This window comes from Channa argus, chromosome 13 (genome assembly GCF_033026475.1).
Source record: "Channa argus isolate prfri chromosome 13, Channa argus male v1.0, whole genome shotgun sequence".
Taxonomy (NCBI): Eukaryota; Metazoa; Chordata; class Actinopteri; order Anabantiformes; family Channidae; genus Channa; species Channa argus.
In genome coordinates, this window is record NC_090209.1 from 10,086,775 (window position 1) to 10,108,648 (window position 21,874).

At 38.6% G+C, this 21,874-nt stretch overlaps 2 protein-coding genes across 3 annotated transcripts in view; one reads left to right on the forward strand and one right to left on the reverse strand.

Moving 5' to 3' along the window:
* Positions 1-587: 587 nt before the first annotated feature.
* LOC137139263 (probable G-protein coupled receptor 139) lies at positions 588-1,514 on the reverse strand. The gene has a single exon (XM_067526271.1). It carries the CDS (start codon positions 1,512-1,514, stop codon positions 588-590), a length of 927 nt encoding a protein of 308 aa, XP_067382372.1.
* Positions 1,515-12,320: 10,806 nt separating this feature from the next.
* The window catches only part of slc12a5b (solute carrier family 12 member 5b), a 29,484-nt gene continuing 19,930 nt past the window's right edge, over positions 12,321-21,874 (forward strand). For both annotated transcript variants that reach the window (XM_067528407.1, XM_067528408.1), the window contains exon 1: positions 12,321-12,699. In XM_067528407.1, the coding sequence (XP_067384508.1) occupies positions 12,645-12,699 (55 nt within the window). In that variant the 5' untranslated portion in view covers positions 12,321-12,644. The remainder of the gene's footprint in view (positions 12,700-21,874) is intronic.

Here is a 21,874-nt window from a genome sequence, read left to right on the forward strand (position 1 = left end):
AGTCCTAAATCAAATAGTATTGAATGCTTGAATACTGAAATCTCATTGCTTTAGGAGTTTTTGTTTTTAAAGAATGTAAACTCTTTATAGTTATTATTTCATAAGTCTTTGTATATGTCCTCATAAAGGACCAAATTAATACATACACATTCATTATGCTACCAACACATGTATAGTAAGATACTAAGAACTAGTTCAACAGGGATTTCAAAAGACATCTGCTGTTAAAACAGGCCTTTGTCTTGTTTGTTTGCTCTATGTTCAGAAACCAACTGCAGGAAATTAATTCTAAGAAATTACCTCAGATGTCAAACAGTGCAGATGTGTGTCATGATTGTTAATGAAATGGCGAAGCCTCCTCCCTTGTTCGACAGAGGGATGGAGAGAGTGAAACAGTAATAAAGGAAAGTCAACTGTGTTTTATGGAGTCGCAGTTCAATTAAAACCCTTTTTGTCTGCTGAGAGAAACAAAGTTAGCAACTGATTATGACTTTCATAAGATCCTCTCCCGGTTATCCACACTGGTAATGTCCTTAATGATACTATGACAATGTGTATGTGTTTAGCAAAGACGTTAAATCTCTTTTCTAAAGCTTTGTTTTGCAGTAGACCGACGCTTGTCTGACATAGGCTAAGAACTCCTGGCGAAACTTGGATTGGGTGCAGACATACAGGTACATATTCACAGCTGCATTGCTCAGGCTCAGCATTGTGCCAGTGTCTGCTACTATATTTATTTGGAAGCTATAATCATTGCGATCAAAAGAGTGCATCTGAGTCATGCGGAGGATGATCTGAGTTATAGCGCGGGTGACTGACAGCAGCACGAAACTCATGGACACCGTCACCAAAAGTACCATAGATTTCCTCCTCCTGGAGCGCAGCAGCGGCGTGATTTTGTTGACCCTGGAAGTGAAATGTGAACTTACATGAATGCGACTACTGAGAGAGATCAGGCGCAGAGTCAGCCCATTAATTGTGAGAATGCCGAGGAAGGGGAATATGTAGACGTGAAGTGTTTGAAACCAAACCAAGGTGTGAATGAACTGAGGTGGGGCCTCTAGGTTGTAAATACACTTGGTCTGGTTGTTCTCATAGACTGAGGCATTAGACCAGTAGTATGGAATAGCAAAAACATGACTAAAGAGGAAAACAGCTGTAATTGTCCAAGCTGCACATCTTGGGCTGCAGACTTTAGTTTTAATTCTCCATGTATGGATGGCAACAAAGCGTTCAGCTGTGAAAACAACCACCAGCCACGTTGAGGCATTATAGGCTCCATAATTAAAAATGTCCCTCAGCCTGCACCACGGCTCGTAATTCCAAAACAGTTCCTGCTGGTAGTACTTGAGAGAAAGCTCAAGAACAACAATGAAGATCAGAACAAGGTTGTCTGCCACAGAGATGGCCATCAGATAGAGTGTGCTGGTCCTAGAGAGCATGCAGTTCCTCCTCCAGATGATCAGAAAGGCAATGGTATTAGCTGAAGGAAGGATAAGTGTCAGTGAAGGCATCATGTCTCACATCAGCACAATTTAGCCATTACATCAACATTTCTAAATGATGAGAAACCTTAAAAGACTTTGTGAAGTGGAATCTGCCAACAGCAGTAAATCTGACATTCATTGTTTATGTACTTACAGGGGATGCCCACTGCTGCAAGGGCAGGGTAGAAAACTTCTTGTATTGTCACCATCCAGTGTTTATTTTCAGGCCTCATATCCTCTCACACCACAGATGGTGTTACAAACTGCGTGATCAAAGAAGCCCCTTCGCTCAGTATGCACATACTGTATTGCCAAGGCAGAAGATGACCACTCCTACCTCATCTCAACATGCAGCAGAAGTGTGTGCGGACTGTTGATGATTAAAACGGGTTTTATGACACGTGATTGGAACAGAAAAGGAGGAAATATTCATGTAGTGTAAATTAGCAACAGTTAGCATGGTAACACACACAACAGATATTACACATTACACCTCCAAAATATCAACACATTATGTTTGGTATCTGTTATCTCATAACCATACAGAGTGGCTAACATGAGAAATTAATCATTGTTGCTAAGTTTGGGTTGATAACCATATTGTACCATATGTCACTGGATACTCTAGCCAACAACATTTTGCACAGCAACCGAATAACATGGTCATGTGGTTTCACATGCAAATTTTTTAATTATAGTTTTTACAGAGTTCATAAAAATAAACAGTGCTTTGAGTTTTGATGTACTGAGCTGCCTTTGTCAACAAAAGCACAAAATGTTTGTCACGTAATATTAAATAAGAAAAGTTTTTGAAATGAAAAAGAAAGCAAAAGAAACACTACATTAACTCAATTTCTGCTCTTCTGCAGACACAACTCTGATCTCTTATGTAAAGTTGGTTAGCAGGTATAAAACTTCATTGGCTAGTCCTATTTAACTTAATCTAGGACATAATTAAATAAAGGCAGTTCGTGTTTGCCTGTTCCTGAAATTCAGATTAAATAAGCCAATTCCTAAAACTTAAATCAGGAAAAAGCTCCAGGAATGTGAGGACAACAAAAAACAAATCTGGCAGTCATGCACATCCACTCTCAGAAATTCGTGGTAGAGGTTCTCTTTCTGCTGTATACGAGGGTCTATCTTTGAGCCAGAGAATTCACACACCATATATCATTCTTTCTTATCAATAAGGGCTGAAAGAAGGTTATTTGGAGGTTGCAAAACTTCACTCCCCTTTTGATTAAGTTGCCAGATAATTTGTTTTTGCTGTAGCAAGTCCATTGAGACTCTTTCCAGTAGATTTCTTGCGTTATTTCCAGGATGTGAAGACTTTAATTGCGTCCTGCATGAATCTCTCAGACTGTTGCCTATAATTTGGGCCAGTTGAGCAAGTTTTAAGGATTAATTAGGTTTGAGGCAAATGAGATTGTGCCATAGTTTCTTCACCTTACAACCAAGTTGATGATTATAATCTCCAACACCTCCATGTTCAGCCCAAATATTATGCAAGTAAAGTAAAAAGCCCCTTCATTCATATAATTAAGCTACCAGAATGCCTCATGAAAATGTAATTACCCTTAGCCACGTGTAATAATGCAAGCAGGAATATTTTTTGTGGTCTCTGTGTCTGTCCCAAACCAAATTGCCATAGTCAGTTTGGCTAACACTGTATCGACAGGCCAGCAGCAGCCAAGGAACTGTGCTTTTGAATATTACTCACTGAGAGACAGTAATATCTCCGAGCTGGGCCAGAGTCTCTGATGTAGCCTATTTACACGACTTACACTCATTCTGAATCAGTCGTCCAATTATCAAACTTTGATACTTTGATACAGATTTTTGAGGATCAAATTTGATTAATATTTTCCAGTGAGTGAACTGTTGTTGTTTTTTTCTGTTACCCTCATTTCTGTGCACGTCAAGTTCTCTGCAGCCATCTGTTTGACTGCTGCTGCAAAACCTTTCCAATCCTCCAACACTGTAGACTCTCAGTGAAGTAACACAGTACAAACTGTTTACATAAAGTGATTATATGTTGTTAAAGCCCCAACATACAAAAGATGCACAATCTATTGAATGGGGTATATTTTCAATCCAGCCATGCTCTCCCCAGATGTCCCACCTGCTGTAATATTAAAGAGGCTTTCTCAATCAAAGAAAGGAAGAGACAAGAAAGAGACAAAGTTAAAATATGTTCAAATGTTTGGTGACAAATGAATAACAAATGCAGGAAATATGAATTCACTGTCTCTGAAGTTAAACTAATACATACAACATGTGCACTTTATTATTTTGTTTTTAAGTCCACTCAATGTGATGACTAATAGGATACTAAATTAAAAAAAAACTTTTGTGAATTGTCTGCCTGAATCAGCAACAACTTGTCATGAGATTCAGATTATATCATGTTTGAGAATACTCATCATTTTTTCTCAAGTACAAGGGTTGTTTAAATTGTCAGCAATATTCAGTAGTTTGCCATTTTTGCTTTCTTGCAAAGAGTTGCAGATGCAGTGCCAGACCATTTCGTTAAGGTTGGCCAGACAGAGACCAGTACTGAGCTTTGGAAACTGCGCGACTGTGGCGCAGGAAGGTAGAGAGGTTGTCTACCATCTCGCAGTTGTTGGTTCAATCCCTGGCTCCTCCAGTCACACGTCGAAGTGTCCTTGAGCAAGATGCTGAACCCCAAATTAGTTTCTCCTGTTGAGCGTTGGCCAGCTGCATAGCAGCTCCCCCGCTGGTGTGTGGTTGTGAGTACAAATGGGTGAATAAGAAGCAGTTTAAAGTGCTTTGAGTGCCAATAGGTAGAAAAGCACTATATAAGTGCAGAATTTACCGTGAAAATCCATCTTGGCAACTGTAGCTGGTCTTTTGTTAGTTGAGTAACTACAGTGGTACAGGTGAAGGAGTTAAGTAATCCGTCTTTGGTGAGCACCAACCTCATTTTAATCTTTTCATGTAAATATATCTTTTACTTGGTCTATTCCTACAACATTAAACAAGTTTTCCGCTGATTTGTAGACGGGTGTGTAGTATTGCCTAACAGGTATGTTTCTGACTTCACAGTTAAAAAGGAGTGGAGAGAAAGAAAAATGACTTTAGATATGTGCACTGGTAGATATTGTAGATGTGGTGGCTTGTTGCCACGGAGACCAATTTTTGATGAAGTCCTCTCTGTAGAGTGAGTACTGTACTTGCACAGCATGCTACAGGGGTCCATGCCTCCTCCCAGCAGGCACCCACTGAGGAGATATCTTGAGTTTATTGATGCTGTGCCAGCAACACTGCACAAAAATATGACTGTGATTACTGCTGTGTGCAAAGGTTATATAAGGATGTAAGCCAGTCATTAGAAACATTTCTGAAATCTGTATTTGGCACCCTGCAGTCTGCTGGTGTTTGTGTTGTCATTTTGTTGTGGCAGATTATCTGTTTCCTCTTTTCTGTCACAGTAAAGCCTACATTCCAAATCACGTTGGCCTGCGGACCTTTTTTTGCCACTACTAAAACCATTCAAGTAATTCTAATTATGTGAAAAATAATTCAGTTTTTGTCGTGGCTTTGATACAGTATTTGCTTCCTATATTTTAGCGATGCTAGCGTTGCATTGAAAAAATACAATAAAATGTATATTTTCAAATGAACAATAATTTAAGCTGCAACTCTTTAGGTGTTGCATGTTTAAAAACAGATTAGGTTTTGGTTTTATTTGCATTACTTTTAATATAGATAAACGACTTGTTTATTACATAACCTCAGGTTCACTGAGGTCGATTTGCATCACTGCTGGTCCAATTTAGGGTGGAGAGGATGAAAATACCAAAATGATTTGGATGTTGTTATAGAAGATATGAATCTGTTCCATCTGTTTTTAGTCTATCATCAGCAGCTTTTCTTTATAGCATCAGATAATCCACTAGCAGTCTATTGACTGTGTAATGGGGCTTGTAAAATTACTAAATTATTGTCACCAGTGTTCTTTTCTTTCTAAGTATTTATATTATACACCAATGAAATTATGTAATCATAGCTTTACTGGCAGGTCTGTGTGGTTTGTCAGAAAAAGAGAGTTTAGGATTTTTTAACTGGGGTGAGATGGCTGTGAATCCCAACAATTCCCCTGAATGAGTTTCCAGAATTAATATCCAGTGGACTGCCATAAGAGCAGCACAGTAAAAACTTCAAAGCTGTAACTCACAGAAACCATATGTCAAACAAGAAATGTAAGAACCAGTGTGGCTGATGTTCTGAGGCTAGAAACCACTATTCCTCTTGCTTCTGCTGTGTGTTTACTTGTAAGTTGCTTTGGATAAAATTTTCTGCCAAATGACTAAATGTAAATATGAAAGCAAGATGATATCTTTAAAAAAAATTGTCAAGAACACAAGAAACTGACAGGTATATAGTGCTTGATACCTAAAACGAGGACCAAAAGCAATATTTAAAAGTCAAACATAGCATCTAATAAAAAGGTGCCAATTATCAGTGGCAGACACAGACTGTGTTGCCATCTGTTGGTCATTAGTGTGAACAGCAGGACCAAATTTAAGCGTTAGAACTCAGGGGTGTATTTTACAGGGCCCTATCTGCAATGTAATCCAATCCAGTAGACCCGCAAATAAAGAGCTTGGAGCCACAAAACTAAAAGGTGTTAGATGTGTGTCAGAGAGGTCACAGTTTGGGCCATAATTTGTGATGCAGCCATATTTCAACACTCTGAGATCGTCAGTGGTGACATTGTAATGCCGCAAATCTACACCATTGCAATGCTTGTTTTAAATTAACTGATTTTATGATACTGATAATGAGTTTATTTTATTTTACTAATAAGCATTATGGTGTACAAGTAAAGTATTGAAGAATGCACCATACAATCAAAGAATGTTTATGGTCACAGGGGGGCTGGATCCTATCCCAGCCGTTATTGGGCAAGCAATGAGGTACACAGGAAACTGGAGTGCCTGGAGAAAACCCACGGTAGCATGGGGAAAACATGCAAACTCCCCTCCACACACTCAACAGTCAGCCAGGGACGTTGACCCCCAACCATCTAGCTGTGAGGTGACAGCATTACCCATTCCATCCACCTACCAGTACTCATTAATTATATAGTTATTCACTTTTATTCCTACAAATGTGTGTGAAAAATACACATTTGCAGCTGTTAAAAGTCTGAACCTTCAGTCTGAACCCTGGAAAGAGCTAGGGGTATCTGTTTGTTCACAGTCTTGGTGCTGCTGAACTGCTGCTTGAACAGTAGCTTCATATTTACTCTGCAGGCAGGATAGAAAATATATTTTCTGAATAAAACCAGCTGAAGATTAGTACGTTACAGTGACAGACAACAGTACAGTCTATAGAGGCTACTACCTGAGATGAAGAAATTTAAATGTACAGTGAAATTACATTCATTCAAAGTACAGGAACAAAATCAAATAGTATGATTATTTTTCTGGGGAAAGTTCTTCGGTCTGAAGTAAACGCACCTACACATTACTTGTATACCTCAGGCAGGGAGTGTTGGAATGCAGGTGAGTAAACTAAGAACAAGCTGCTACTACTGATCCATTGGAAAGTCTACAGTACGTCATCATGCTGAGAGGATTGTGCTGCTAAAAAGGATTACATAATTTGACATTTTTCCTAACCAAAACTGCTTAACCACTTTGATTTTAGAGACCCGAAAAGGAAATGTATGATGAAGGCAGAGGAATTCTGAATAATTTTGGGACTACTGATATTCTCTCCTTAGATTAATGTGTGGCTGAATCAAGGATGAATGGGAAGTTATTTTAGGACACAGATATATGACTGCTACACTCTGTAAGAACAGTACAAAGAAATATTTTGTATGTATTATTCTCTCTCTCTCTCATATTCTGATCATACTTTAAAGTAAGTATATTAATTTGACACACAAAAGAAACATGAGCATCCAGTACTCCTGCCCTTTTCTCCCAAATAGACATGTTTTTCTATATTTAGACATGTTTGTTAGGATTTTAAAATGTCATTTGGGTTTTGTAGTTTCTACATATCGGCTCCAAAGCCGTGTCCTAAAACTATTAGGAGATGACAACAAGAAAGAGGCTTTACACTGAATCTCTGAACATCAATCACACCTGGAAGCTGCCCAGTAAAACCATAGCCACTGAGCATCTCCACAGCTCGGATTAAAGGGCTGTGGTGCCACCACAGATGCGCTCTGTGTGTGTGTGTGTGTGTGTGTGTGTATGAGTAAGGTGAGGAGGGGGGCTTGTCCCCACCCGACTCGACTCATAATCCTGTCGATCCGGGGGATTGAACCCCCACCACACTGATGTTATTTAGTGAAATTGTAGAAATATTGGGTTTTGTAAATACCAGCAGTGAATATTGTATTCCTACGTTGCTTTCAATATGCATAATCTGACCTAAAACACTTGTGTGTGTTTTAATGTCATAAGATTTATTGCATTTAATAATTATTTATGTATTCTTTATTTAAGATGATACATTCATTTGCTACTACTGAGTTTCAGGCAAATCAAGCTCTTTTAATAGGTTTCTGCAGCAAAGGAATGCATCGCAAGAAAATAGACCCCCACCTACATTTGAGCAATACTTTTGTGTGTGGTTACCTTGGTTACTGTCCCCAGAACCCTCCAGCTCCAAGGTCTGGACATTGAATACCAGTTCAGTATTTCAACTATAGTGGAGCGCATTTTTTACAGCCTTCTTCTATATTATGCGAAATCCATACTGCTCAATATGGTGACCCTTCCCGGCTTTATTGAGCTGCCTTGGGGAAACCTAGAATCTCAATGACAAATTAAACTGGGGTCATTCAGAGGACAAAGCCATAAAATATAAAGGCTAAATCCCTAGTTATACAGAAAACTAAAGACAATTTAAAGCAGAGGGTCCTGGACTACATGACTATGTATTTTTAGGTAAATAGATGTTTTCCAGTGCAGACTCTCAGCCCATCTGTCCTCAATTGATGAGATATTGAGAGTGAGATGGAGAAAGATCACTTGATTATCTCTCAGGTTTCTGCATAAGTCATCACATTGGACTCCTTCCTTTTCCCCATCTTTTTATCAATTTGAACATTTTCTTTATAGTCCTGTTATTGCTAATTAATTTACAGCGATTACAGTTAGACACATTTTCAAAGCAACCGTCATTTATTATCATTCATTAAAGCCTCGCATGGACAGAAAACATGTTTGATATGTGACTTTCCCTTCAATGTGTCATTTGTGGTCCTTTGTGGTATTTTAAGTATTAAGTAGTTCGGTTGAGGTTAGGATAAGATATGGGATTTGGTTTCTCCTTGTGAGAATGAATGGCTGGCAAGTGGCAGAAGCAGGAGGGGATGTACTGTGTATATCTCATGTCTTGGAGATAAGGCCCATTTGTGCCGTTAGATATTGTTGTAGGGTCCAGCATGGAGACAAATTCAGAGTAGGTCTATCATTCATCCGTTCCCCCTCCTGCTCCCAGAGCCTCATCTGTCGTAAGTCATAAACTTCTAATCACATATAACAAAGCTGTTGAATTTTACTTACAGATCTGTTCCTGATGGAGGTGAAGAGATAAAACACACATCAGATCATTTAAATTTGATAAGTAAAATTCAAATGCTTTACATCTGTTGTAAATATTTATTGCCACGTCTTTCCTTGCCTGAGATCTTTTCAAACACATACCACTGAAGTCCTGGGGCTTCAGCAACAGCGTTCCAAAGTAAATACAGTACATAGATTGTTGGCCACCTGCTTTCATCTTGCATCTGCTATTTCTCATGGAGCATTTTAAATCATGTTCCACACAGGGTCCACATGGTGATGGCTCCATGTTACATTTACAAGCTCTGCCCCACTTGGGTGTAGGTATGGACCATTAGATGCTTACTGACAAACCCCATCTTCACAGGCCTTCTGAAGAGAGACCCTCTCAGGTGATATTTTCACCTAATTGCACTTTCTCTGTGCAAACACATCCATTAAATCAGTTGTAGGTTCATAATGTGGCAAACTTGTCCTTGTCCAGAGTTTAATTGTATCAAAAAACATTCTAATTTACAAACGCTGCGTCAGCTGAGCGTTAGAAATACAGACACACTGAAAGGTTTGTAGACTTCAGAAGTTTCTGTCACTTCTGTAGCGACGCTGTACACAATTTAGCTCTGTTAGTAAAAGGCTGATCATAACCAACCACTTATTTCCTGTTGGTGCTCCATCATATTAAATACATTTTCAAAACACCAGGTGGCTTTTACGATGCAGCAACAGCATGGGAAATCTAATACCTTGTCTCTAAGTGCTCTCAATTTGGCAGTGTCAGTGTGTCACTTGTTACAGAGCGTCTCTTAAATTAAATAGAAGCTAGAAGGTGAGTGAGTGCACCTAATGACTTTGTTGTGATAGACAACATAACCCCGCCGAGCACCGAGCATCTCGCCACTAGACACCACTAAATCCTACACACTGCACCTTTAAAACAGCTGCACGGATTATTCAAATTGGTCTGATATTATGAACAGCTGATATAAAAGTTTTCCAGTTGAATAGGTGCGACAATGTCAGCATGGTGCTCTAGGAGCTGCGTAGCAGATCCTGTGCTTGATCAGGAAAAACAAAAAGTGGTGTTCAGCCCTGCTCCATGGCCTTAATCTGCTGGATTAATGCAACTTTGCTCTGCAGTGCTTTTGTCTGTGTGCATACATGTGCATTTATGTGCTTGAGTTTCCTTTGTAGGTGATGTATGTACACTTTGCATGTGCTCGTGTGCTCTTGCATAGGTGTGAATGACTTTGTGAACTCTGAAGTGCAGAGCCACATGTGCAGCAGCAGGCAGGCAGACAGGCAGGGGACAGAGGGAGGAAAAGAGGTGCTCATGGGTTAAGAGCAAAAGCCGCTTGGCCCAGATGTGGATGGCTCTCAGGCTCTCTGCCAATCAAAGCCCAGCCAACAGCCGTCACTGACAGAGCGGGGAAACGGCAAATTAGGCCACATGAAAACTGGATGTGCACGGAGCATACAGCATGCACATTGTGGGTTGCAGGTAATATCAGAGCATTGAAGGAATAGATATAAAGAGTGAAGGGTGCACACAACATTTCTGACTCTAATAAAGATAGTGTTAACAGGTGATTTTAGACTGTTGGAGGCAGTGGAAATAGGCTGTAGCGCAACAAAGTAGGTGTAGGTTCAACTGGTTAAATAGGGGCCAGAGTGGCACGGTAGAAAACATGAGATACAATCTGCCTTTTTTTTTCTTTATTTTACCATTTTCTAGCAGTGCACATTATTGGTTGGTTAAAAATTTAAAGTGAGTCATAATACTGTGACTTTCAATAGATCACTTACAGTAGCTGTGTGAGGTTATTATTGTAAACGTCCAAATCCTTGATTTCGTGTCTAGGATGCTGTGTCATGCTCGTGTTTCTTCTGTGGAAAGTTTTTACCTCAGTAGAATAATATGTTTGATTAGTCTTAAATGTTCAATTATCTTAAATAAATTGCTCCTCTCCCTCTAATGACCTACTCTGTATACTTCATTCAAGCTTGCATCCACTGAGCGCCTTTAACCTATTTCTCCTTCTTATTCTTCATCTTCCTGTCACTTAGATACTTCTTGTGTATCTTACAGTGGTGCTGCAAAAGAATACATGACATTTCAAATAAAAGGGAGGCCCGGGCAACATGACGGGACACTAGTGAAATGATGGAGCCTGTAGCTGGTTTCAGTCAGTGAGGATAAACTCTCTGTGAACATCTGCCAAAAAACAGAGATCATCTAACCACTGATGGGCACTGTGACATAATATCAACCATACAAATACTAATGGTTTCAAAAACCTTTTTTTTAAAATTTCATCCATTAAATGCCAGTTGTGTTTTGCCATGCTATATTTATTACTAGGCAGGTGGTGTGGATTAGTGATACTCTCTGAACGTCAGAATGGGATGATACATGCATCATACAGGAATATATAATCCGTGAGCCTGAAGGTTTTTAGTCTTTACTAGCCACCTGATTTTTTTAATATATTTTTGTTAATTGTCTCATCTTTAAGCCTCTCCTCATTTTGCTCTCTTTATCTTGTCCACACTAGCTCTGGCCGATTCCTTTTCCCTCTTGGTTATCTTCTCCTCTTTAAGCCACCTCTCCTTGATTGTATGGTGCAGATTTTCTTGGCCCTTTTGCTGACCTCCTGTACAATAATTACAATGTATTAATGCTCACTCATAATCAGGCATTCTTGGTAAAACACTATATACTATTTATACTCAAGCCAAAGTAAGGTTTATTTGAGACAAAAATGAATAAAATGTTAAGAAAGCACTACCACAGCAGTCAGGGAAGTATTCAATAACTTGTATCAGTTTCTTTTCCATTTAGATTAAGGTTTGAAATGAAAAGAAAACTTATCCAGGAGACCAAAAGTATGCTCATACACCAGGACAGATCCACCACTGTGTGGTTGCGTTTTAAGTTCACAGAGTTATGCAAGTGCAGCCTGCAGCAGTTCTACACTTAATGGTCTATGACCACGTAAAAAAATATATAAAAGAGGGAAACAGGATGGGGGATAAATAACAAAAGAGGGATGAACACACAATAATAAAATGGAATCTCTTCTTCTGTCTGAAAAGAACATCAAAGGAGGCAATATCTGGTTATCTGACGTGCATCCTCTCTGTCTCCCAATCCCAATCCCTCTCCATCCACCCCTCTCTCATGATGAGATGAATGATGATGAACATGCACAAGGGAGATAAAGAGGGAGAGAGGGAGGTAGACAGAGGGGGATAATACCTACCAAATACAAGATGAATGTAGTCATCAGGCTTAAACTGACTAGGGGGTGAGTGGCGGACAGAGACCAAGTGTGCGCATGTGAGTGACACCGAGCATCAACCCTCCCCTGGAGCCTCTCTCAGTCTCTCCATCCTCCTCCTGAAGAAAGACAGAGAAAATCACACAGTAGACAAGATAATTAAAAGAGAATAAAACCTAGTTTTACTTTCTTTGTTGTTTTTTAAATAGCAAACCACAGGAAAGGGTAGCAAGAAACAAACGTAAAAATCTTCCAGAGTTTTTTATTTTTCTTTCTCAGCAACAGCTGAGAACTGTTGCAACTGCACAGCCTGAGGAGGAGAGAAGATGCTGAACAACATGACGGATGGCGATGAGGGAGAGGGGGGACCCAACAGTCAGGGTGAGTAACGAAACCTCATACAGACAAATAAGAGAGAAGTGTGTGTCTCAGTGTGCATGTGTTAATGTGGGTTTATTGATATGCAAATACCTGTGAGTCGGCACGGGTGCTAAACGTGTGAGTGTACAGTAAAATTAGAGAAACAAGATTACAGTATTTCATTTTAGATAAGGTAAGTGTTAGTTGTTGGATCTGCTGTAAGAATGACACAGATTAAATTTTTGACCTGCTTTTAGTTCTTGTTTCATGTTTAGTAAGTAATGAAGTAATGTAAATGAAGAGATACACAAACACACAAATATATGTTCTGGGAAAGGACAGAAAAGATGCACGTCAAGGATCCATCTGCTCTATAACACCTTTAGCTATCACACTGCCCCTCTTGCTGTTGCATATTTTAACTTCCATCTGCTGAAAAGGTGCAGACGTTTTTCTCTGGTTCACTGTTGGTTTTTCACTATTTGCTGTTGTGGTCAATGGTTTGATGACTTCTGCATTCTGGTGCATTAGGTGTGTTTCAGATGTGATATGCCATGTCAGTCCCTGTGGAGTGTCTGGGAAAACCAGGTTTCCATTGTCAAACTCATTCATGTCACTGTCCTCCGAAAACTCTCTCACACAAAGGTAAAAGCTGTCTACAATAATGGTCTAAAATAGGTGGCTTTGGTTACATATGAGCGAGTGTGCATGTGTTGTCTGACTGCGAGATCGGTTTCCATGTCACGCTATCATGTTTGTTTTAATTATCGAGCTTTAACTTGTCACTATGTACACTGTCAGTATTTTGTACATTCTCTATTTTAAAAATACAAATATTACACTGCTTGCATATTTTCTCTACTTTATCTAGTTCTTGTTCAAAACAATCTCTATTGCCATTTGTTTTATGTACTGTGTGTGTGTGACCTTTGCACGTGAGGGGCACACTAGTCTCGACTGGATCTCTGCCACTGTGGAGTTTATTCTGTACTATAATATCAAGTGGTTGACTTGGTAGTTTTAAAAGATTAAGGAAGACAATTGGATTACATTAGTACCTTATATTAGTTACATACAGTTCACAGTGTTTATATATTAGATTGTCTATATATTTAAGTAACATGTTTATGTGTTCTCAAGGGGAAATTTACAGTATATAGTGGGCAATGTCCAACGCCCCATCCCCGTCTCAGTGCCTCACTTCCCCCCTCTCAGTCCCTTGCCCTCTTTTTTGGCATTTTTCCAGTTGTGGAGTGGACGCACGAAGTGGCTGCTCTAGTCAGGTATTACAGGATGCAGGAGCCTACAAGTAAAGAAACTACTGTAAATGGAACTCAGCCTTCATTTATATTATTATAGACACGAGTAAGATCTCATCTACATGTGGTTTTCTTTAAAACGCTTTATTGAATGCACAGTTTCAATGCATGTTTTCAGATTATTTCATAATCAATATAAGTAAATGAAAATCCAAGAGGGAAAGAGTTTGGTATCTTTTTTATGTATTGCACTTCTTTTCCGTTGTGGCTACTTGTAAATACTGCATTGAGTCAAGGAGTAAACAAGAGCATCAATCAACACGGATAATTGTGCATTTTCATTTAAATAACAAAAATCTGAAAGAATCTGATCAAAAAAAAAAGGTGCTACACTCCCCTCTAAAAGTGCTGGAACAGCTATTCCTTCATTTTTGTTGTAGACTGAAAACATTTGGGTTTGACATCAAAAGATGAATATGAGACAAAATATCAACATTTCAGCTTTTATTTGCAAGCATTTACATCTGGACCTGATAGATAATTTGCTAGCACCTTTTGTTTGAAGAAGGGTGGGCGTACAAAGTCACTGATTTGTTGGCTAATTCCAGCCTGGCCTTCCTATTCGTCTTGATAATAAGTGGTTTGCATCTTGTGGTGTAGCCTCTGTACTTTTGTTCATGAAGTCTTCTGCAAACAGTAGACTGTGATACCTTCACTCCTGCCCTCTGAAGGTTGTTGCTGATGTCCCTAACAGTTGTTTTAGGGTCTTTCTCTTCAGCTCTCACAATGTTTCCGTCGTCAGCTGCTGTTGTTTTCCTTGATCTACCCATTCGACGTCTGTTACTTAGCAGCCCAGTGTTTTGTTTCTTTTTCAGGACATTCCAAATGGTTTTGCAGACTATGGGCAACATTTGTGCAATGGCTCTGATAGATTTCCATCTTACTGTATCTCAGCTTCTCAATAGCTTGTTTTTCACCCATAGGCAGCTCTCTGGTTTTCATGTTGGTTACAAGTCTTAACTATAAATGCAGTTTAAACAGGCAAAACCCAAGTGTGAAACAGTGTGTAGACATTCATTGCTATTTGTTGTTTGAATAATCAATGTCCTAAGATACATCTGGGCAACAAAACACACCTGTCAGTCATGTTCCAATACTTTTGTTTACATGACAAATAGGTGGGTTAAAACAAAAGGGTCTATCTTCTAAGTTCCAGATGTAAATACCTTGAACTAATAGCTCTAAATGTTGGTCTCATATTCATCTTTTCTTAACAAACGCAAATGATTTCAGTATACTGCAAAAATAAATGATTTTGTCTTGCAGTTTTACAGGGGACAGTGTATGTGAGGATTTTCAACCCTTTGTGTGTATTAAACCTGAGGGGCAGTGACCTTTTGCCTTCAAAGGTCTTGATTTGAGTAACATGCAAGGGGGAATATAACGTGGCATTAAGAGTGCAAATGCAAGCATACTTGAGTTATGACCACAATGCTGACCAAGCTGGCATTCTACCTCAAAATACCAGATTGTTGCACTCCTGTCAGATATGACAGAGAGGGCAAGGTTCCCTGCATCCCTGGAAACTGTGAACTGTTCAACAGAAATAAAAATTAATTCGTTCCAATCAATAAAATCAACAAATTATGAGGTGAAAAAAGAAAAAAGTGTCTTAATCCTGGTACAGCATGGCCCTTATTGGTATTTAAAATAATTTTCTGTTGTGTAGAAAAAAATGAATGGCTTTTGTAGTAAATATATTTTCTTTCAGGTTACAAAACTATAATTTCTAACAACAGAACTGGGCAGGTAGCTAAAGACAACATGAGTAAAGCTTTTGGTGTGTGTGGCCAGTCCTGGGCTGATTGGTCCAGTCAGTTAACCAGCAGGTGTGATGAATACTGAAAGATCATTTAAAAGCTGCTGTTCATGATGGTCAGCTGGCATATGTGTTCATAGTTTGCATCTTGTTCTATGAATTGAGCTAAGTTAACATGTCTATTGGTCTTTGGTGGTATTTGGATGTCGCTCTTTTGTCTGTACTTGTATTAATCATTTTTCTTCATCCATTTTTTGATGTCAGCTACTGTGATGGTGCTCTTAGATCCTGTTGCCAGTGGCCATTGATGTTATGTGTCTTTTCTCCCACAAGTTCTTCCAATACTTTTAGTGTCTTTGTTCTTACCATGTTATTACATTCTAGTTGGGTGTACACCCTGGAATGGTCTTTAGAGGTCAGAGCATATATTTTGCCCCATGTCTCTCTTTTGTATATCTCCTTAACCAATTGCTAGTCTGTGAGTATTTGTTTAGCTGTGTCCAGGGCCTCAGAAGGAGTCAATCTCTGTGGCACAAGATGAATGGACCACTCGTTTTTTAATCATGCAGCCAAGCATATCCCTACTACATACAGTACCATGTCAGTGGTCTGAGTTATGATGGTACTTGGTATATGGTAACGGAGGCTCTGTTAGCATAAACTAGCACCCTAGCATTCATATACCCCATCTCACTGGGTCTGTAATAGTGTAGTAGCATTCCATCAGATTTGATCACATTTTCATTGATGGTTTGTTCCAGTAGCCCACTTATTATCTGATGGTTCCTTGACAATGTATACACTGATGAGCCACAGCATGAAAACCCCCTGGTGGTTTTAATGTAATGTTTAATGTTGTAATAAAGGGTCAAAGGTGAGGGGTTTATAATAAATCTGGAGATCAAAAAATATGAAAGCAGGAAAAATATAGCTCTGTGCAAGCAGTGCAATTGTAAGATATACAGAAAAAAATGAATGTAGCAAATTTTGTGCCCAGCCAAAGATGTTGTCATGATTCACCTTTGACCTGCTGGTGGCACTAGAGGCTAAGACAGAGGGAAACCAAACTTGTTAAACTTTGTCCTCTAGGGATGATTTTGTCACTATCTTTAGGAGAACAATTGTAAAACTTTAATAGGTAAAACTCAAGTAATTCACAAGGACAAAGTCAAACATTAGAGAAAAGCCTGTAAAATAAAAAAGATAGAGCCAGACATGCTGTGCATCTATCCAGGATAAGTGGTTAACAGCTTATGCTCTTCAGGGTCACAGGCAGGATGGAGCCCATCCCAGCTGCCATTGGGTGAGAGGCTAATAAGAGGTCATTACTTTAAATTGTAATCAGTTTCTCTGATTGTCAATGTATATAAATGCAATGTCCACCATTGTAATTCTATTGGGAGCCTAGTCTCCTGAAACATGAGCATACAGGATAAAACAATACTGTACACAGACTAAACTCCTCTCAATGGTGTCCTCATTTTGTGTCCCTTTTTTGGCTCGTTCTGTCTCTTATGAAATGAATGAATGAATGAAACTTCCATATGTAAGTAATGTGCCTCAGTCTACCTAATTCATCCCTTAATGCAAGAGGCTGCTGGTAAAATAAAAACAAATTGTTAACACAGGTGACTGGAAAGCATTTCCATATGCACTATAATTATCATGACTTTCCTGTGGCACCTGCTGTGTTTTCTAAGGCACTTCACAGTAATGTGACTCACCGGAGATTATAAAATGCAGTGGGGTCTAATCCTCTCTTCTTCATCCCTTTCCTTTACACAGCTTGCTTACAGTAGCCCAGTCACATCACCCTGTCTGTGGAGTAAACAAAATCAAGCCCGATCCTTCCTATCAAGATATTCACTTAGACTGTCCAGTGTGAATATTATTAAAACTAGCTAATGCTAAAAGTATTTATCATCTCCGAAGTATATATCAGTTCAAATTTAAAGGATAAAGTACATCTTATATGTAAGTCTGTTTTAAAAACAAATGTCAGTGAGCCACTCTTTGGTACTGAGTGACTGGATCCTTCATTACTGTCTACACACACAGTGTAGTTTTTTTGTGTGTGTCAGCCTTACACACATATTCCTATCGCCAGTAATGCTCACTAGAGCTCTAAACCTGAAGTTGAGAGTGTTCCCAAACAACTGCACTTGCTGTGTGCTTTACCCTCTTTAATTATATAGTATACAGTAGAGTACATGTCGTTCTGTAGGCATTGTGTTGACGATTTATCATATTACATTTTCACACCACATCCAAGCATCTGCTGGTTCACAAGCACGCAAACTAACAGGAACAGGGTGGTCTCATTAGCTCCAGAGAATGCCAATTTTCACCAGTAACTAAATGTTATTCTCTTTGACAAGCATATGTGTTAGAGCAGCAGAAGTGTAAATTGATTTCAGAGGCAATAACATTGTTTTCTTTCAAACAAAAACAAAAAGGCTTCACATCTGGAAATTCTCAGGCCTGTTTGAATTTTAAACAGTTTCCTGCTTCATTATTTTCTTGTTTTGACTCAGAATGACGTGATGTGATGACAAGTCGATGATGTACGTTATGTATTGTAACACTAGTGATGTGAAAAACAACTTGATGGCTCCTTTACAAAAACGTATAAATGATTAATGAAAAAACAGAGGTGTAGAGATTTTTGATAAAAATGTTGAATATTTAAATTTCGGTAGAACATATATTTAATAATTCTACTGCTACTACTTAATATGTATTCTGTCTTGCTTCAATTACAGCATATTACACTGGAATGGACCTGAAACAGTAAAAAGTCAGGTTGCACTGAGGCGCATCACTGCTTTTATCCAAAAGCCGTATTTAATGTTAAAATGTTGATGCTAAGCAGGTCAGAGCATTAGCTCCCACAGTATGCTCACATTTGCTAAATAATAGTAAAGGCAAAGTACAGTTGAGTCTAAGGGTAATGTAACTACTTTTAAATATATTTACCATAAAGTGAAGTGTTTTAAAAATGTTGGCCTGATGATGGTGCTAAATGGGACTTTAGTCTGACACAGTGTTTATATTTCATCCTAAGAAGGATATGAAATTAAGTCTATGGTAATTCATTCAACATTGTTCGAGACATAACCATAAACATTATCGTCATGGGTGTCCGTGACTATTATTCAGGGGGTTCACCAAAATGATTACAATTCCTCCTCTGGGCATCGTGCCTGTTTGCACAAAACTTCATGGGGATCCATCCGATGACAGACCAACAATGTCATCCCTAAAGCCACTAGCATGGCTAAACTCATTTTTCCATAAAGGTCTGGCTGCTTTTCAGACGCTGGCTTCCTGTGTTTTCATTTTAAAGAACCTGCAGGTTATTTTGGAACATAGCAGTCAGGCTTTTAGAGAACAGGGACATTGGAGAACAAATTTAAAAATGAGCTCTATATTAACTGTGCATTAGTCTAAATTAAATATACTGAGTCAGGGCTTAAAATAGCCTCCAAACGTATTAGTTGGGTATCTGTCAGCTGGCATATCAGTGTCCATAGCTTGTACTGTAGCTCCATTATTCCCTGTAAATCAGTCAGTGGCCTTAATGACTCTGTCAGAAGGGTCTTTTCTGATAAAAGATTAAAAAGTTTATACTTTTTTTACACTTAGGACACGAAAAGTTTTCCTCATCTTCTCATCGACCACACTGAATGAAATGAAACAGTTTTCCTGAAGTATCTGCAGCATCATTAGGATCTTCCTGTAGTGACACTTTTACCTGCTTTAGGGCTGGCAATGAGTCCTTGTATTAGAGAAGTTAAATAATATTGTAGCTACAGAGCAATAGTTGTAGTAGTGTACAGTTCTTCTAGCAGTTTTTGTAACATTTATGTGTACAAAAATGTTCCTGAAGTTGCAGTTGGGGTATTTCACTTGACCAAATACATAAAAAAATTCATAAATACATAAAATTATTTCTTTACTCATATTTTGCCCTCATTCTTGTTTTGATGTAATGTTTAAAATTCTGATCTGGTCTACATTTGGCAGAAAGCATGGCTATTCAGTTTCACCCCTGGTGAATGGATTCTGCTGAAGCGACAGAAACTCAGCTTGGCAGGCAGCAGGCCGTGTACATTGCAGTGAAAGAGAGTGCCTGTGAGAAGAGACATTTAAATTAAACAAATTAATTCGTGGAATTAGCTTTAATTCCTAACTTCCAGCAGGCGAGGTGGAAATGAATGAAGTATGTGTGTTGTTAATGTAATTGTGAGGTTCCTGTGCAGCTGATTGGTGCAGTCGTCACATGCAGAAGTTAATTTCTGCCTGTCTCTGTGGCCTCCAGCAGCTGCTGGATAATCCCCTTGAGCCTGTGTCCTATTAAGCTTTTAAAAGCCGGTATAAACTGTCCATTTTGTAATAGCCATGTCACATCAAGGGTACAAATCTGCACTGCCCACTACCTTTCATCTGCAAGCTCTGGTCAAGTCAGAGCTCAGCATTCATATAAACAAGTTCAAATCTTCAAATCCGCTGATCACCTCTTATCAATAAGTCATGGCTGTCTTTCCTGAGGCTTAAACAAGAGTGTATGAAGATTATCTGTGGTTGATTTGTGTGGGTTTTAGTTATGTTAAGGTATTTACTATTACATTAACAGAGATCTCTGTCAAACATTATAATGAATGATTCTGAGCAATTTCCCTTCAAAAATTGTCATCTACACACTCTAGGGGGTAACAATTTGTAATTTTATTTGAAATCCTTTTAATAACGTTCAGCTTCCCTTGAGCACTGACTGTGCTAAATCTTGAGGACTGGAGCAAAAGCATCATGACTCTAAGGTGAAGGCTTATTTCTTCTCTCTGTCTAATTCACTTTTAGTTCTGTGTTTTCTTTGTTAAAGTTGTTTTCCCAACAATATTGTAGTGATTATTGGCTTAAGGTCAGGCAAAAGATTGTGGTTTTAGGTGAACGTGAATAAACATATGTCTGAAGTTGTTAAGATAAAAAAATGCAATTTAACTTGTGCAGGGTTACTGTGCTGACTATATATCATCAAGATAGTAATGTGTGCCATTGTTTATTTTTTATTTCATCATTGAATCTTCAGCATTTGAGTCATATAGAACTGTATCAGATATTATCTGTCAGATTAAAGAGTTCATTTTAAAATTTCATTTTTTAAATTTGTTTTGGGTTTTTACTTTTCCTTCCCTCGTTGCACGTGCTAACATGCACGCAGAAATTAAATGCAACTTTGCTTTTGAGAGGTGTTTCAACAATAGTGTGTGCTTTAACGCATGCATACAGAGAAAGGAATCCAAATCCTAGAGCAGTAATTTGCTGGACATGATGAATATGGGCCAGATGAGGTGGCTTGTCCTGAACCAACCCTGTCCTCTAGAAATTATGTTTATACAAATAAGCTGCAAAAGCAAGTGCATTTGGTAGGAACATCACGGCACCTGCTTGCAGTTTAGGGAAATTGTAGTCTCTTCTCATAAACTCCTTCTAAACAAGTTTATTTACCCTTGAACAAAACCACATTTGAGCAAAATGATCTTTCCCAACTTTAACCAAAGTGCTTTTGTTTATCAAAACCTACTGTGGAGCTTTAACTCCATTCTCTGTTGTGACAGACATGCTTTAATTCAGGCAGTGGTTATGTTTTGTACTGCACATGTTGCTGTTGCAGTTTAGTTGTTCTGAACTTAACTTTATAGTCCACACAGTACATTGTGTTATTGCCTCCCATGGCCACATCAGCCACAGTAACATTTTAACTCAAATACATTTTTTCTACATGTTTTTCTACATGGTTCTTTAAAGGGAGACTTCACTGATTTTAAACTTGTTTCTTATGATTCTAGTGTGGGAACTACATGTAAATGAAGGGCATACAATTTTAATTTGCCTTTCCTCTGTTAAAATATCTCTCCGCTTCTAGGGTCTCGCAGATGTCGGTGTCTTGATAAGCCTGCTCTTCCAGAATTTTTTAAAATGACATCACATCAACTCCTAATGTAATGTCATTAAAATAATGATATCATCTAGAGGAGTTTTTAAGCTAGAAGCAGAGAGATTTAAACAGGGAATCCAGAGGGCATTAATAAAAAGCATTAATATGCTTAAACTCCCC

Excerpts from the sequence above, each read along its gene's own strand:
- LOC137139263 (XM_067526271.1), bottom strand. The coding sequence starts at position 1,514 with ATGCCTTCACTGACACTTATCCTTCCTTCAGCTAATACCATTGCCTTT.